The sequence below is a fragment of the Lolium perenne genome, chromosome 3 (genome assembly GCF_019359855.2).
Source record: "Lolium perenne isolate Kyuss_39 chromosome 3, Kyuss_2.0, whole genome shotgun sequence".
Taxonomy (NCBI): domain Eukaryota; kingdom Viridiplantae; phylum Streptophyta; class Magnoliopsida; order Poales; family Poaceae; genus Lolium; species Lolium perenne.
The window spans coordinates 199,091,860-199,109,062 of record NC_067246.2 but is presented as its reverse complement, the minus strand read 5'-3'; the positions used below and the strand labels follow the sequence as shown (position 1 = coordinate 199,109,062).

The 17,203-nt window shown below is 44.0% G+C and overlaps 3 protein-coding genes across 3 annotated transcripts; 1 reads left to right on the top strand and 2 right to left on the bottom strand.

Annotated features, from left to right (window-relative positions):
* Positions 1-7,154: 7,154 nt before the first annotated feature.
* Positions 7,155-7,655, bottom strand: LOC139838081 (calcium and calcium/calmodulin-dependent serine/threonine-protein kinase-like). The gene is made up of 2 exons (XM_071827435.1): positions 7,261-7,655; positions 7,155-7,173 (listed from the first exon to the last, which is right to left on the bottom strand). The coding sequence occupies exons 1-2, from the start codon at positions 7,653-7,655 to the stop codon at positions 7,155-7,157; spliced, it is 414 nt and encodes a 137-aa protein (XP_071683536.1).
* Positions 7,656-8,196: 541 nt separating this feature from the next.
* LOC127343042 (uncharacterized) lies at positions 8,197-10,421 on the bottom strand. The gene is given in 2 exon segments (XM_051369115.2): positions 8,197-8,368; positions 8,371-10,421. Coding segments are annotated over 2 exon segments (2,016 nt in total). The 5' UTR covers positions 10,354-10,421; the 3' UTR covers positions 8,197-8,335.
* Positions 10,422-10,540: 119 nt separating this feature from the next.
* LOC127343044 (large ribosomal subunit protein eL30) lies at positions 10,541-12,830 on the top strand. The gene is made up of 5 exons (XM_051369120.2): positions 10,541-10,697; positions 10,799-10,904; positions 12,270-12,371; positions 12,479-12,547; positions 12,631-12,830. The coding sequence occupies exons 1-5, from the start codon at positions 10,677-10,679 to the stop codon at positions 12,672-12,674; spliced, it is 342 nt and encodes a 113-aa protein (XP_051225080.1). The 5' UTR covers positions 10,541-10,676; the 3' UTR covers positions 12,675-12,830.
* Positions 12,831-17,203: the final 4,373 nt, after the last annotated feature.

Genomic DNA, 17,203 nt, shown 5'->3' with positions numbered 1-17,203 from the left:
CATTTTCCACACCATATGTTTAATCCTTTGTTTACAGCAAGCCGGTGAGATTGACAACCTCACTGTTAAGTTGGGGCAAAGTATTTTAATTGTGTTGTGCAGGTTCCACGTTGGCGCCGGAATCCCTGGTGTTGCGCCGCACTACACTCCATCACCAACAACCTTCACGTGGTCCTTGACTCCTACTGATTCGATAACCTTGGTTTCTTACTGAGGGAAAACTTGTTGTTGTACGCATCACACCTTCCTCTTGGGGTTTCCAACGGACGTGTGCTTCACGCGTTATCAAGCTCTTTTTCTAGCGCCGTTGCCGGGAAGATCAAGACACGCTGCAAGGGGAGTCTCCCACATCCAATCTCTTTACTTTGTTTTTGTCTTGCTTTACTTTATTTTATTTTCTGTTTTGTTTGCTTTCTATATCAAAATTACAAAAAAATTAGTTACTTGCATTACTTTATTTACTGTCTTGTTTGCGTTCTCTATATTAAAAACACACAAAAAAATTAGTTACTTGCATTTACTTTATCTAGTTTGTTTTATTTACTATTGCTAAAATGAGTAATCCTGAAGTTGAAGTTCGTTCGTTTAAGCAACAAGGGGGAGAATATTTTAAAGATGCTTGGTATAGAGTTAGTGATGCTCATCATAGGTGCACTAAGAAACACTCCACTATTATCCTACTTAGGAATTTTTATGTTGGTATCTCTAGCTGGAATAGGTATGTTCTTGATACTCTTGCGGGAGGTAATTTCCTAGGCACTCCGGCTTTAGAAGCTAGTTGCATTATTGAGAGTCTAGTTGGAATACCACATGTTAATGAAGCTAAAATTGAAATTTCTCTTGAAGATGTCATGAAAAAGTTGAGGCCATAGAGAAAAATCTTCCAAGTGTTGAGACTAAATTGGGAATATTACTTGATAACACTAATAAACTTGATAAATCTCTAAGTGTAATTAATGAGAGAATTGCCGTCTTAGAAACTTGTGCTACTCATGATAATCAAACACATAGGATTAGTGAACTTGAAGAAGCTATGGGAACCTTGGGTTCAACTTTTTCTTCTCTTAAGTTTAAAGAGAATGCTTATGTGGGTAAGGAGCAAAAGTTCATGTATGTCTCTAAGGTGCCTAAGCCAAAAAACTATTATAGGCCTAAAATTGACAAAGCCCTAAGTACCACTATAGATGATGGAGCACCTAATATACCTATTGTGACAAATTGTGAAAATTATGATGTTGATGCTTCATCTCTTGATAATACTTGATTCACACTTTCTGCGCCTAGCTGAAAGGCGTTAAAAAAAACGCTTATGGGAGACAACCCATTATTTTACTTTTGCACTTTTGTTTTATATTTGAGTCTTGGAAGTTGTTACTACTGTAGCAACCTCTCCTTATCTTTACATTATTGCATTGTTGTGCCAAGTAAAGTCTTTGATAGTAAGGTTGATACTAGATTTGGATTACTGCGCAGAAACAGATTTCTTGCTGTCACGAATTTGAGTAGCCCCCTCTGTAGGTAACTCAGAAAAATCTGCCAATTTACGTGAATGATCCTCAGATATGTACGCAACTTTAATTCAATTTGAGCTTTTTCATCTGAGCAAGTTAAGTGCCTCTAAAAAATTTGTCTTTATGGACTGTTCTGTTTTAACAGATTCTGCCTTTTATTTCGCATTGCCTATTTTGCTATGTTGGATGGATTTCTTTGTTCCATTAACTTTCAGTAGCTTTGTGCAATGTCCAGAAGTGTTAAGAATGATTATGTCACCTCTGAATATGTGAATTTTTGATTATGCACTAACCCTCTAATGAGTTTGTTTTGAGTTTGGTGTGGAGGAAGTTTTCAAGGATCAAGAGAGGAGGATGATACAATATGATCAAGAAGAGTGAAAACTCTAAGCTTGGGGATGCCCTCGTGGTTCATCCCTACATATTTCAAGAAGACTCAAGAATCTAAATTGGGGATGCCCAAGGCATCTCCTTCTTCATCGACAACTTATCAGGTCACCTCTAGTGAAACTATATTTTTATTCCGTCACATCTTATGTGCTTTATTTGTAGCGTCTGTATGTTTTTATTTTTGTCTGCGTTTGAATAAAATCGGATCCTAGCATTCTTTGTGTGGGAGAGAGACACGCTCTGCTGTTGCATATGAACATTGGTGTTCTTAGCTTTACTTTTAATGTTCATGGCGAAGGTTGAAACTGCTTCGTTCATTGTTATTTGGTTGGAAACAGAAAATGCTTCATGTGGTAATTGGTATATTGTCTTGAATAATTTAATACTTGGCAATTGTTGTGCTCAAATAGATCATGTTTATGCTCTTGTATCATGTACTTTGCACCTATTAGTGGAGAACTACCATAGAGCTTGTTGAAATTTGGTTTGCATGATTGGTCTCTCTAAAGTCTAGATATTTTCTGGTGAGGTGTTTGAACAACAAGGAATACAGTGTAGAGTCTTATAATGCTTGCAATATGTTCTTATGTAAGTTTTGTCTTCGGTTCATACTTGTGTTTGCTTCAAACAACCTTGCTAGCCCAAAGCCTTGTACTGAGAGGGAATTCTTCTCGTGCATCCAAATCCTTGAGCCAAAAACTATGCCATTTATGTCCACCATACCTACCTACTATGTTGTATTTCTCTGCCATTCCAAAGTAAATTGCTTTAGTGCTACCTATAAAATTTCATTCCTTGTCTTTGCAATATAAAGCTCATGGGAAAATAGCTTAAAAACTATTGTGGTAAAGAATATGTCGCTTATGTATCTTATTTCTTATAAGTTGCTTGTTGAGCGGTAACCATGTTTCTGGGGACGCCATCAACTATTACACCTTTGTTGAATATCATGTGAGTTGCTATGCATGTTCGTCTTGTCTGAAGTAAGGGTGATTTATCATGATCAAATGGTTTGAGTATGCATATTGTTAGAGAAGAACATTGGGCCGCCAACCAAAGCCATGTATCATGGTGGAAGTTTCAGTTTGGACATTAATCCTCAATCTCTTATGAGAATATTATCTGTTGTTGAATGCTTATGCATTAAAGAGGAGTCCATTATCTGTTTTCTACGTTGTCCCGGTATGGATGTCCTTAGTTGAGATCTATCAAAAACGAGAAATCGAATGCGATCTATCTCCTTGGACCTTTGTACAGGCGGCATAGAGGTACCCCTTTGTGACACTTGGTTGAAACATATGTTATGCAATGATAATCCATGTAAATCCAAGCTAATTAGGACAAGGTGCGAGCACTATTGGTATTCTATGCATGAGGCTTGCAACTTATAGGATGTCTTATGCATAACACATATGAATTATTACTACTGTTGACAAAATTGTTTCTATGTTTTCAAAATAAAACCTCTAGCACAAAAATAGTAATCCATGCTTCCCTCTGCGAAGGGCCTTTCTTTTACTTTATGTTGAGTCAGTTTACCTACTTCCTTCTATCCTAGAAGCAAACACTTGTGTCAACTGTGTGCATTGATTCCTACATACTTGCTTATTTGCATTCATCATATTATTTTGTGTTGACAATTATCCATGAGATATACATGTTGAAGTTGAAAGCAACTGCTGAAACTTATATCTTCCTTTGTGTTGCTTCGAAACTTTCTACTAAGAATCTATTGCTTTATTAGTTAACTCCTATGCAAGTCTTATTGATGCTTGTCTTGAAAGTACTATTCATGAAAAGTCTTTGCTATATGATTCAGTTGTTTAATCATTGTCTTTACCATTGCTTCGAATCACTTCATTCACCTCATATGCTTTACAATAGTATTGATCAAGATTATGATAGCATGTCACTTCAGAAATTATCCTTGTTATCGTTTACCTACTCGAGGGCGAGTAGGAACTAAGCTTGGGGATGCTTGATACGTCTCAAACGTATCTATAATTTCCTATGTTCCATGCTAGTTTTATGATAATACTCACATGTTTTATACACACTTTACATCATTTATACGCATTTTCCGGCACTAACCTATTGACGAGATGCCGAAGCGCCAGTTCCTGTTTTGTGTTGTTTTTGGTTTCAGAAATCCTACAAAGGAAATATTCTCGGAATTGGACGAAACCAACGCCCAAGTCTTATTTTTCCACGGAGCTTCCAGAAGACCGAAGAGCATACGAAGTGGGGCCACGAGGCGCCCAAACCACAGGGCCGCGCGACCAGCATGGGGCCCGCGCCGCCCTATGGTGTGGGGCCCCTGCGCCGCCTCCGACCCTGCCCTTCCGCCTACTTAAACTCTCCGTCGCGAAAACCCTATTACCGAGAGCCACAATACGGAAAAAGTTCCAGAGACGCCGCCGCCGCCGATCCCATCTCGGGGGATTCAGGAGATCGCCTCCGGCACCCTGCCGGAGAGGGGAATCATCTCCCGGAGGACTCTACATCACCATGATCGCCTCCGGACTGATGTGTGAGTAGTCCATCCTTGGACTATGGGTCCATAGCAGTAGCTAGATGGTTGTCTTCTCCTCATTGTGCTATCATGTTAGATCTTGTGAGCTGCCTATCATGATCATGATCATCTATTTGTAATGCTACATGTTGTGTTTGTTGGGATCCGATGAATATGGAATACTATGTCAAGTTGATTATCAATCTATCATATATGTGTTGTTTATGATCTTGCATTCTCTCCATTGCTAGTAGAGGCTCTGGCCAAGTTGATACTTGTAACTCCAAGAGGGAGTATTTATGCTCGATAGTGGGTTCATGCCTCCATTGAATCTGGGACAGAGACAGAAAGTTCTACGGTTGTGGATGTGCTGTTGCCACTAGGGATAAAACATCAATGCTTTGTATAAGGATATTTGTGTTCATTACATTACACACCATACTTAATGCAATTGTCTGTTGTTTGCAACTTAATACTGGAAGGGGTGCGGATGCTAACCCGAAGGTGGACTTTTTAGGCATAGATGCATGCTGGATAGCGGTCTATGTACTTTGTTGTAATGCCCTAAGTAAATTTCATATTACTCATCATGTTATGTATGTGCATTGTTATGCCCTCTCTATTTGTCAATTGCCCAACTGTAATTTGTTCACTCAACATGCTATTTCTTATTGGAGAGACACCACTAGTGAACTGTGGACCCCGGTCCATTCTTTTACATCTGAAATACAATCTACTGCAATCATTGTTCTCTACTGTTCTTTGCAAACAAACATTATTTTCCACACCATACGTTTAATCCTTTGTTTACAGCAAGCCGGTGAGATTGACAACCTCACTGTTAAGTTGGAGCAAAGTATTTTGATTGTGTTGTGCAGGTTCCACATTGGCGCCGGAATCCCTGGTGTTGCGCCGCACTACACTCCATCACCAACAACCTTCACGTGGCCCTTGACTCCTACTGGTTCGATAACCTTGGTTTCTTACTGAGGAAAAACTTGCTGCTGTACGCATCACACCTTCCTCTTGGGGTTCCCAACGGACGTGTGCTTGACGCGTTATCAGGGGCATATGACGCAAGAACCATGCCGATTAGCACAAGCACTGCTTTCCACACAAAGTCATCCTCGGAAGCCTTCTCTCTCTATGTTAGCAATCAATTCGGAAATAACTAGATTTTCACTAGACTTGGTGAGATAACTAGCCGGTATGGTCCTTCTACTTACTAAACATTCTTGATCAATTATTTTGAAAAGTAGAATAATCGTCATTACCTAGACCATATATGCATTCTATGTCTACAGTGGTTGCAACTATAGCTCATGCCTTGTCTTGTACGACGAATGTCTCATCAAATAGCTCTATCATAAATCTGATCAAATTTGTGCGCACGCCGAAGGCTGGCAGTTGCAACATCGTGCCGAAACTAGTAGAGCTAAACATGGCATGTTGAGGTTCTAAAAAAGTGGGTACGAGATTCGTCCACTTTGTGCAGTCACAATAAACCGGGCCATCTAAATCATCCATTCTGCAAATATAGCATATAAAAACAACAATTATTGCCGACATAGAAAATCTCCTAGACCATGTATAGCGTAAATGTTAACCTAAAACTTACACGTCCGCCAAAAATTAAAGATTTAGATGAAGTGGACGAAACGATCGATGATAACAGAGATTACAAAAGCTTTGTATTTTATCAAGATTGGGTAAGCCCGTATACTCACATCAGGATGCTGACTATATCGCTGCTGCCCGCAATTTCCTTCTAGCATCGGACCTTTGCAGTTTTGAGACAACCTATGCATCCACGCGATCTTGCTTGGCACAGTCTCCTACACCCTAGGATGCATAAAAATGCTGGATTGTCACCATAAATGGACCCACAGTTAATTCAGCTATATCATCAAGTTAAGTGTGAAGAAACAGAAAAGTGAGCACGAGACATACATCACTCGCAGTGGGCCTCTTATAAGGTCCAATGGAAAGAAGATTGAAATTGAATCTTTGGCTGATTAAGCTATTGGTTTCCATGTATACTCCTCAAAACTGAATTCGCCCTAAAAGAAGCACCAAAACAAACGACATCAGATTAAGGTATTGGTTCTTTGTTGAAGCAAGTAACAATTAAAAGTATCCGCATGCATACTGAAGTGCTCAAGTTGTACAAATACACCAGTATCTCTGATCCAAATTAGTTGCCGCAGGTTCAATGAACCTAGACAAATTTAGGCAACATTTTGCCTAAATCTCCAACAATTAATTTGGATCGGAGGGAGTTTTGGTTTTGGCCTCGAGTCTTCAAAACCAAGGTGCCAATTCCTTTTTGAGTGTCCCATAACACAGGCCCCAACTGACCCTACATCCACACCGTCTCATAAGATGAGTATTATTCTCAGTAGAACACGTTATATTCTAGTGGATTGCATGTGAGACAATATTTTCTTTGCATCCTTAGGAATCTCTAGTTAGCTACTGACTTAGACATCGCAAAGAAACTTTCCCGTTAAAAGTTTGGACTGGACATCAGATAAGACAAGTGGAAATTCAAGTGGCATTTGCAGACAATTAAAAGGTGGAAGCATGGAGACATGAATAAAAAGAAAACTACCAATTGTATCGCCAATGCAGAACATTTTCCACAGATGCTAGTTCAGAGGAGTACTTACTTACAGGATCCTTTGCTGTTCTTCTCTTTTAGATGGAGCATGGAATGGTGGGCATCTGAAGCACTATAAAAATCAGAGCCTGAGGAATATGCTGCACAAATCAAGCAAGGAGAATTATCATGAGAAAGGATTACCAACATACCCGAATAAGAGAATATACAGAATCACCCCAACAGACCACATATCACTTGCAGCCGAAACCTCTTGCCTCGAGAGTGCTTCTGGTGAAACATAATCTATGGAACCAAACAACGCCACGATTGGGTCACTGAAATCTTCTACAGAGCTCAAATCAAAATCCATGATCTTCAACGTGGAATCTTCTTTTGTGTCTGTGAAGTGGCAATTCTCCAGCTTCAAGTTTCTGTTTATGATTTCCTCCTTGTGAAGAGCTTTCAACCAACCAGCGATCTGTCTAATGATAGCAGGCGCGTCAAAATCCAAGTACCGTACGTGCCCTATAATCATGTAAAACAGCTCACCACGAGAGCACACCTCATGGACAAGGTGCATGCCATTCGCATCCTCATACACATAGTCCTCAGACAGCCTTCTGCTTTCAGTTGTGGACATTGCGCAGAAGCAACAGTAACTTGAATGGTTATTTGGCTCAATAACCTAACAACTCAGGGAAACAAATACTGGTAAGAAGCCCGGCAGTAAACCGGTACAAATCAACCTGTTTCACACAAGAAATCAGAAGGAAATATGTTCAGCAATTGCCACAACTATTGTACTAAGCAAATGGAGATGGCATTCACCTGAATATTGCTACCAGATTCATATAATCTGTCGAATGAAAAAGTAAGCACTTCTACATGAATAGTAAAATGTTCAAGCAGGAAGTAACCAAAATTCTCAATGAAACAAGTAAGTACTATGCTACTATTTACTATATACTCCGTAGGTAATATCATGAAGAATGGGTACTTTCTGGAACTAGAGCACATGTGAATTCGTCAGTCAAATAAAAGTGATTTGATAATAAGACAAGCATTCCTTTTAATACTGATCCAGAAATCACAAACTAAATAAAACTGTAACAGCGAAGCTAAGAAATCACAAACTGCAACTGTCTTCAAAACATTCATTGACAAAAAAGTTTTTAATAGGACGACACTGGTTTGTAACTTCCAAGAGTAGAAGAATATAATACGTGTATATAGATGGCTCCAAAAAGATGTTTCAACACATAGACAGAAGTGTACTAAAAAGCAAAATTTTCTAGATGAACTATGCTGAATCCCTAAAACTCAATTGCTGTTGTGATGCTTTGGATCTCTCATATCCCATATGCATTTCGCCTGTTAGGAGAAATATGCAACTCCTTCCTCCTGCGATTTCTCCGTTTACTTCTAGTTGACTTTTCCTTGCCATTTGTTTCTTCTTGTCCACTTGTCTGTTTGTCTCTCCCTGGTTCTTCAGAACTAGTGTCTTCCTCGGACCTAGATCTCTTGCCAGTCTTGACCTTCTTGCCCTCTGACTTTGTCTTGGCATATGTTTCTTCATTACTTGTCAGCTTAACTTTCCTTGTTTTTTCAGAAATAGGACCTTCCCCAGACTTAGATTTCTTATGAGCTTTGACCTTCTTACCTTGTATCTTATGTCCTCCAAGGATTGTATCTGTGTTCTTCTTCTGATGATGAGTCACATACCATTCATCCTCCCTATATGGTGCAAGCTTCTTTATAGAAACATACTGGTTCAAATCCCTATCATCTGCCTGCAGTATCTCGTAGGTGTTGAGGCCATAACTGTTCGGCTGAACTTGCCTATACTTGAACCGAGTCTTCAGATCTCCAATGGTGTCCTCATAGTCTAGCTTATAGTACTCGTCAAATTCTTTCTCAATCTCCAGTCTGTCCTTGAGAGAGATCTTCCTTTTCCTTTTCTCACCTGCCCCATCACCATCTGCAAGCTCCTTATTTTTACTTTTCTTCTTCTTCTCGCTAATAGATTTGTCACCACTAGCAGCAGACCCTTCTTTATCATCAAGAGCCCACTCTTCAGGTAGCCCAAGCAATTTGTCCTCCTTGTCAAAATCAGGTTTGTCATCCAAATCTTCCCCACTTCCAAACCCAGGATCAACCTCATCAGCACCATAGTACTTGTCATCAAACATCTCCCGCATTTTCTTGTCATAATCCTCTGGATCAAAATCCTCCTCCAGGTCATCAGCACCAAGCTTGCAGGCAGCATCCCCTTGAATTCCAGCAATCATCCGGATCTTCTCGAGCTTCTCAGCAATCTGTTTCTTCTTCAAATTCTTGAGATGCTTCAGCTCCTCTGCCTGCTCCTGCTTGGCTTTTGCATTCCGCTCCGCTTTGCTCTTCCGCTGCTTCTTCCTGCTGCTCTCCTTCTTCCTAACCGAGCCCTCAATATGGCGAGGATGTCCCATTACCCGACCAGTCACTAGCGCCTCTGAAGCTGCCATCTCCTCATGCCGGTAATTATAACCTTTGGTGCAATTTTTCATCTCATGCTCCTCCCACTTTTCGATCTCGGCCTCTTCCGCCTGCATATCATCCAGAGAGAAATTATTGTTCCCCGGTTCAAGGTATGGCCTATTGAGTATGTAATCCTTCAAGAACCTCTCGTTTTCATCCAGCTGCTCATCCTTCCCGAAAACCTCACCCACCAGCTCCTCTGTCCGCTTCTCATCTTCATCCTCTTCGCTCTCGCCACCATCTCCAACAGTCTGCTTCTCCATGAACAGATCGTCCTCCTCGCCATCACCATCGCCTAATGCCTTCTTCTCTGCCTCAAAGAACTCCTTGAGCCCCTCCCTCTGCCGTTCGTCGTACGCAATCCTGTCGTACTTGCTGCCGCGGCCAGTCTGCGCCGCGAACTCCGGACCCTCCTCGAGCAGGTGCTGCGCGTTCACGTCCTTGAGGTACAGTGGCCGCTCCTTCTTGGGTTTCCCCTCTGCACCGGCCTCGCCCTCGTCCTCAGACGAGGAGGAGTACACCTTCGCATTCTTCTGCAAGATGGCGCTGTCGCCGCTTCGGATGCGGCTGATGAGCTGGAGCATGCGACGATCAATGCGGCGGGAGGCCGCGGCGACGTCCTCATCCGACGACTCGTCGTCGTCTTCGGACTCGGCGACGAGGCCCTTCTTGTTCTGCTCCTCGAGGCGCGCGTATTCCTCGTTGATCTGGATCTTCGAGTTGTCCTCGGCGGGGATATCGGAGTCGTCGTCGGAGCCCGCGAGGATGTCCAACGCCTTCTTCTTCTTCCCCTCCCCATTCATCTTCTCCGGCGACGCGTTCATTGCTGCTACGGCGGCGTCGGTGGAGGTGGCGGAGGCACGGCACGGCACGGCCCTTGCTAGGTTTTTGCAATCAGAAGCGACTTGGGCTGCGAGCCTGCGACTTCTATTTACGATCAATTTATAAGTTACGGCCCACCCAGTAACTTATTGGGCCCAACTAAGTCCATTAAGGCCGAACTAGGTCAGGGAAGGCCCAGGCGATTTCGTCCGCACCTATAAAGCCCCTCTCTGCAAACCCTAGCGAGCTCTCCATTTGCCGCCGCCGCCTCCCCGCCGAAGCCGCCCCGCATCCCCTCGCTCGCTCGCCGCGGCCGCTCGGAACGATGGCTCCCACCAAGAAGGCGGTACGAACCCTAATCGATCCCCTTCCCCTCCCATTTCGAGCTGATCTGTTTCGGTTGATGCGGCGGGTTTCTCACTGATTTTCGGTCTATGCGCGCTGCAGAAGAAGAGCACGGAGAACATCAACAACAAGCTGCAGCTCGTCATGAAGAGCGGCAAGTACACGCTCGGGTACAGGACCGTCCTCAAGACGCTGCGCAGCTCCAAGGGTACAGTTCTGCTCCCTCTTCTTACGCTTTAGTTTCTCAGTGTTGATGTGATCCTTTTGGTCGGTTGGCTGATTGGGTAGCTCATGCTATTGCCGGATCGGCAGCGCGTATAATGGTTTATAATTTGGACCCTACTGATTGCTTGAGACTTATGGTACTGATTTTGCTTACAGATCTTGTGTTAACTCTGGCGCTTGTGCTAATGTTTCTTCTGTGGCCATGCATTAATGGCGGTAGTTTTGTTAGTGCAATACGATCTTCACGTAATGGTAGCAACTGTATTTTGTAGTGCTGTCAATTTAATTCGTAGAATGTGACTGGTGTTCACCTCATCAGCTCTCTTTAGATGTGCCTTAGATACGAATACATTGCTGCCCTAGAACAAGCCGCCTCTTGTTTAAGACTTTTCCATGTCCTCTTCAATGTCTATTAGATAATGAATAGGATGTTGAAATATACTGTTTGTGTTGTGTGTTGAGTTAAAATTTTCATCCGAAGTTGACTTGTAAATTCAGCCTGGATGTGGTAGTTGGCCTTTATTCCACCATGCTGTGTTTTTTGCTCTAGATTAGTGTTGAGATCTAAGGTTGCTTAATGGGACTGAAGTTTACCTCCTCGGCTTGCTTTAAGGGTGCCTTGGTGATGAATACAGCGCCCTAGAAATGTGACATCCTCTTAAATAAGTTTTCCAGTATATCTTTTGTATCTGGGGGCAATGGAAGGTTCAAAAATTCATTGTTTCTTGATTCTACTACTATTTATGTTTGTGTTTCTGCATATTTGGACTTGTATGCATTGTTGAGATTTTTTATTGTAGAATGGGACTGGGGTTTACCACTTTGGCTTGCTCTAATGACATCCTTGTTGTACATTTTGAAGTTTATGTTTTTAGAAAATAGACACTGAAGTTTTTAAATGATTTGGAAAGATGAAATTTGCTACCCACCTATGACATTACTATTGAGTTCTTGGATCTTTTTGCAATTTTGCAATTTTATTTCGCAGTTATTCACTTTCTGTTGATGTTGTTTACACTTTGTAGAGATAGGATTTTAAATAGTAGAGTGGGACTTAAATTTTGCTCTTTGCTTCTTTTTGTCACCCTAGAGATGAGTGCCCAAGAACAAAGCCATCCTCTCTATTATGGCTTATCCAATCCAATATCTTAATATCTGGTGTACAATATTTGCAAAAATCACGTGTTGTGTTGTTTGAACTGGTATCATGATTTAACTTGTCCCTTCTAGAGCATTTTGCACATTCATATATAAATAGGATTTTAGGATAACTGTTATATTGATCATCTTTGGCCTTTCTGCATTTTATTATGAAGTACTAATGTGAGAATTGTATTTCTATGTTCAGGGAAGCTGATTATCCTCGCAAACAACTGCCCTCCACTTAGGAAGTCCGAGATAGAGTATTACGCCATGTTAGCAAAAATTAGCGTGCACCATTTCCATGGAAGTAAGATAATTCCTTCCTTTCTGAACCTTTTTTGCACGTCTTCACTATTCCAGCAACTGGTGCATAATTTAGGGGTACACTTCAGTAATATGCCTTTTGCCTTTCAGACAATGTTGATCTTGGAACTGCCTGTGGAAAGTACTACCGGGTGGGCTGTCTCAGCATCATTGATCCTGGTTCGTTAACATACAAATTTCTTCCAATTTATTTTATATGTGCACTCTTTAACTTGTACTGATCAATTACACGAAACCTTCAGGTGACTCTGACATCATCAACACCACCACCACCACCGCCCAGTGAAGAAAAGAGAGCTCTCCACCTGTTTAGTTGATCTAGGGTCCGGTTGTGCTCTCTAGGCCGACCTCTTGTTATCTTTGCTCATGTACTTTTTTGTGATGCTGAATTTGAGCTGTCCTACAGATAATTCTTCATATGGTTGTTTTTTCAAGACGTTCATGTGATATTGTTTGCTGATCTGTTCCATTTCCATAGATCTACCAGTATGTCTTATTTGGTTCTGTGGTACCATTGTGGAAGCTCTTTCTGTTTCTCTGTGTTATTGTTGTTTCCTTGCTTGAAGACAAATGAATAGCGATAAAAAATAGCTTAATTCATACTGAGTAACTGAGTTAGCCTTGTATGGCTTGTTCTTGGGCAATTCCCTTGACGACTGTATCCTTGGAGCGTAAGTTGTCAAAGCAGATGTGTATCATCCCTTCGAGCGGCTCCATTAGCCAGACCAAAGGTAGAGCTAGCCAACCTGTGGGCTTCACCATTTGATTCTCTGGTCTCATGACAGAAAGTTGATTCTTCAAAGTGTTTTGCCCGCTCTGCACATTCTCTAGCGATACTAAGAGCATCTCCATCGAGAGAAATTGCCCAAACCGGCATCTCAATAAAGCGACGGCACGTCTGTAGCAATCTCTTTATGAAGGGAGTCGATTAGGAGGCTGGCGTATAATTTCTGCTGAAAAGTTGCATGTGCCCACTTGTATTCAACCCTCTAAAGGTTCTTCATTCTCCTACTTTTTCTGTCTCCACTTGTATGTGCATGTATGATGATGGTTTCTCTTTTGGACTAATTGGTATGAGACGTGATCCCCAAAGACTAATTGCATGCAGACGTTCCCTATAGCCTGCCCGCTTTTTTAGAAGTACCGGTGGAGATGCTCTAACAAATCTTCCTCTGTCATGTACTCGATTCTGTAGATTATTTGCAACTTCCAAACAGCTTGTAGCTAACCTGTGTCTAGTCTCAACTATTGGTAAAGACTACTTTGCCAATCAGGGCCGGCTCTAGGATTTGGAGGGCCCCAGGACGAACTCTTTAAATGGGCCCAATTTAAGTTGCGTGCATGCTAGATGGACATAATTTTTTTCTTCTACATTTTCCTATATACACAGTGTGCCAGAAAAAATAGGCCTCAGTTTTAGTTGGGCCCCGGGCCGTCGCACTTCTTGCCCTGGGCCAGAGCCGGCCCTGTCGCCAATCTCCACAAAAGCATCTCAACTTTGATGAAACCTGAACCTTCCAACTGGATGTCCATTGTTCCTTCTGCTAATCTGAATTAGAAACAGCAGCATTTCCATCAAGTTTTTTGTTTGTTTGTTTCAGGTTGGTCATAACTTCGACATCCATCTCAACAAAATGTACACGAAGCAACTCCACTTTCCAGGACGCTGTGCCATAGAATCAATAAAAGAACTCAACCCGATTCATTTCGGACGGCGAAAGTCACCGCAAATTTTGACGAAAAAATTGACCGCGTACATCCGTTTGCGTCGTGCCACGGAAACAAAATTGGATTCCTTGCCGCGATTGATTGACCGTCTGTGATGCCTTCAATGACCTGACGCATTTCTCATTTTCAAGCATTTTTTCATTCATAAATAAACACGTATTACATATGTTTTTAGACATACATAAGTTTTAAAACAATGCAAAATGAGGAAACCTAACTAGTGGTTATGCTGGTTTTTTCCCTCTTCGCTACCAAGAAAGAACACTAAGCCACGCTTTGCTGTTGATGGTCATTTCGAAAAAGGTTGTAATAACTTATGTTGGAAGGCCTTGTACCCGTTCTTCCACACTCTCCTTGCAGGAAATTGAACAACCTATTTATCCTGCAAAGTGGCATTCATTTCATTTAATACTGAATTGAAGCTTATGTGTTGGGCTAGAAAGTGAAGAGAAATTCTCAGTGTCTATCATACCAGTTGTCACTAAACTAGGAAACTAAGTGCCCTCACCTTTTTCGTTCCAATGAAAGAACATCAAAAAACATAATATAGTGGCTTCAACTCTGTCTTCGCTGGAGTCATCGTTGTAATAGTGCCTGCCGCTATACCTGTAAGTGGACACACCCACGGCGGTCGACCAAGTGATCGCTTACGCCATTCAAGCTATACGGTACACTCCGGTAGGGGCGAAGCCAGCAGAAAATCCATTGGGGTCAGCTGATCCCAAAAAAGGGCCTGGCTTCGCCCCAGACTCCGGATTCTCCCATACAGTACGATCATGTTTAGCGGCCGGCCGCTACGCCCGTTCAACGCCCGCCAGCTTCATACAACCATACAAGAAACTACTCATCCAGAGGATCCCGACTCCCGTCCTTTCTTTTGTGAAAAAAAAAGACGCTCATACATACGCGTACACACTCATCCCTATGAACGCACACACGCACATCCTATCCCTATGAACACCTCCAAGAGACTGCGTTGAAACTACTCATTCAGAGGACCCCGACTCCCGTCCTCTGTCTTGTGCGCATTCCACGTTTCTATCAACGTGTGACACAGCTAAGAGGTACAGGCCCACCACGACATTTTATCTATTCGGGATGTCTCTTCTCCATTCGTTTCGCTCCAGCCAACGACCGTGGCGGTGGGTGGTGCGACTGCGGGCGGACAGTGCTATGAACGCGGGCGGCGGTTCTGCAAGGTCGACGAAGACCCGCTGCCTCCCTGCTCCTCCTTACTGACATGGCCAGGCACCGGCTGCTCCCCACGAACCTCACCGGATGATGGCGGTTCCCCACGGATCTCTCCAGACACCAGAGCGACAGATGCGGGCGGCCGGAGCAGACGAGCTAAGGGAGAGGGAGGGGAGGGATGGGGCGGCGACGGTGGGGTATATCCTTGGGCATGACGCCCGCCTCCATCGCCACGAAGGGGTTCACGATGCTTCACAACGGCGGCGGCGGTAGCGGGTGCATTGTAAAAGCATCTCCAGCCGTTCGAACCCCCCGGGCGAAAATCCGGATGTAACAAACGTCGGATTGGATGTAAAATGGGCGTGGGGGAAACTTTTCCCAGTCGCACCCCCGGCATTCGCCCATCAGCGGCGATAGATTCAAAATATCGTCTTCCCGCTACACAAAAGAATCGCCAAAGTCCGGTGGTCGGATCAGCCACATTCCGGTGAGCCACGTCGATATACATTCGATGGAGGAGCCACGACGAGTGAGCGTACCTTTGCTTCAAAGTCCTCGCCGTTCACAACATGTTTGTCGATCTCCTTCTGTATGTCGTGCCACTTGTTGCACGCCGCCTGAATGATCCCCCAATGGGTGCCCATTGCCTTGTCGCCGCGCTCCATCACCGTCTTGTTGAAGTATGGATCGACGAGTTTGCGCTCGTCGAACGCCACCTTCAACCGCTGCCAGTACGTGTCGTAGTTCTAATTGGCGCCGGTGATGCCGTTCATAGACGCAGTCTTCCAAGCTTCGGCGAGGCACTCCTCTTCTTTTCTCGTCCATTTGATCCGAGGCTCGGCCGGCGGCGAGTTCTTCTTCCTTCCTTCTTCCCCTTGGACGGCGCCTGCGTGGGTTCAGGCACTTCCTCTACTTTTGCGGCTTCCTCGCCTTCCGCGCGCCATCGGCGGCGAGTGTCGTATGATCAGCGGCAGTATGATCACTGGCAATGGAGATCATTTCATCCAAAGTCAGTTTGTTTGAGTTAGCCAAACGAGTGAGCGTATGCCTCAGCAATCCTCCCCTCTGCAGTCCACCAATGAAAGCGTACATGGCGGTGGTGTGGTCGACGTTTTCGCACTCGTTCCTGCATGCCAACCATCGTGTGAGGTAGTGTCTTAAGGTTTCTCCCTTCTTCTGGATGCAGGCTTGCAAGTCGCTTGCCGTGGCAGGTCTTTTGTAGGTGCCTCTGAAGTGTTTCTCGAAAGCGGTCTTCAGGTCGAACCAGCAAAAGATGGAGTTCTTCTCGAGGTCACTGAGCCAGATCCGGGCTGGACCTACAAGGTACAACTGGAGCATGCGGCAGGCGATGTTAGGGGTTCCTCCGGCAAAGGTTACTGCATTATAGTAATCCTCAATCCAGGTATCCGGCCTTTCGGTGCCATCATAATGCTTCAGGTTTCCGGGTAGCTTGAGGTTCATCCTTTGCTTTGGTTCCTCTCGAATCATCCTGCCAAAGCACTTCGGACCAATGTAGTCGGTTCTGTATTCGTTAAGGCGTTCCCGCGCGTCGCGCGGGCCGTGGCGAGGAGATTGTGAGCGAGAGCGAGATCTCCGGCCGTCGCCTCCGCCTCCACCTCCGCCGCCACCGCTAGGTGGTGGTGAGGGAGACCTGCGAGGTGGTCGATCCGACTTCTTGCTTCCGCCTTCCGATTCTCCTCGGCCTTCTCGGTGCTGGCTCCGGCTTCTGTGGCTGCCTTCGCCATGGCGTTGGCTGCCCTGGTCGTTCCGGCTCCGGCGAGGCTCCGGGTCGCGGCTCCGGCGAGGCTCTGGGTCGCGCTCCTCATTCCGACTCCTCCTGGGCTCGGGCTCACGATCGTTGTTCTGGTTCCGGCGAGGTTCCGGCGAGCGCTCCCT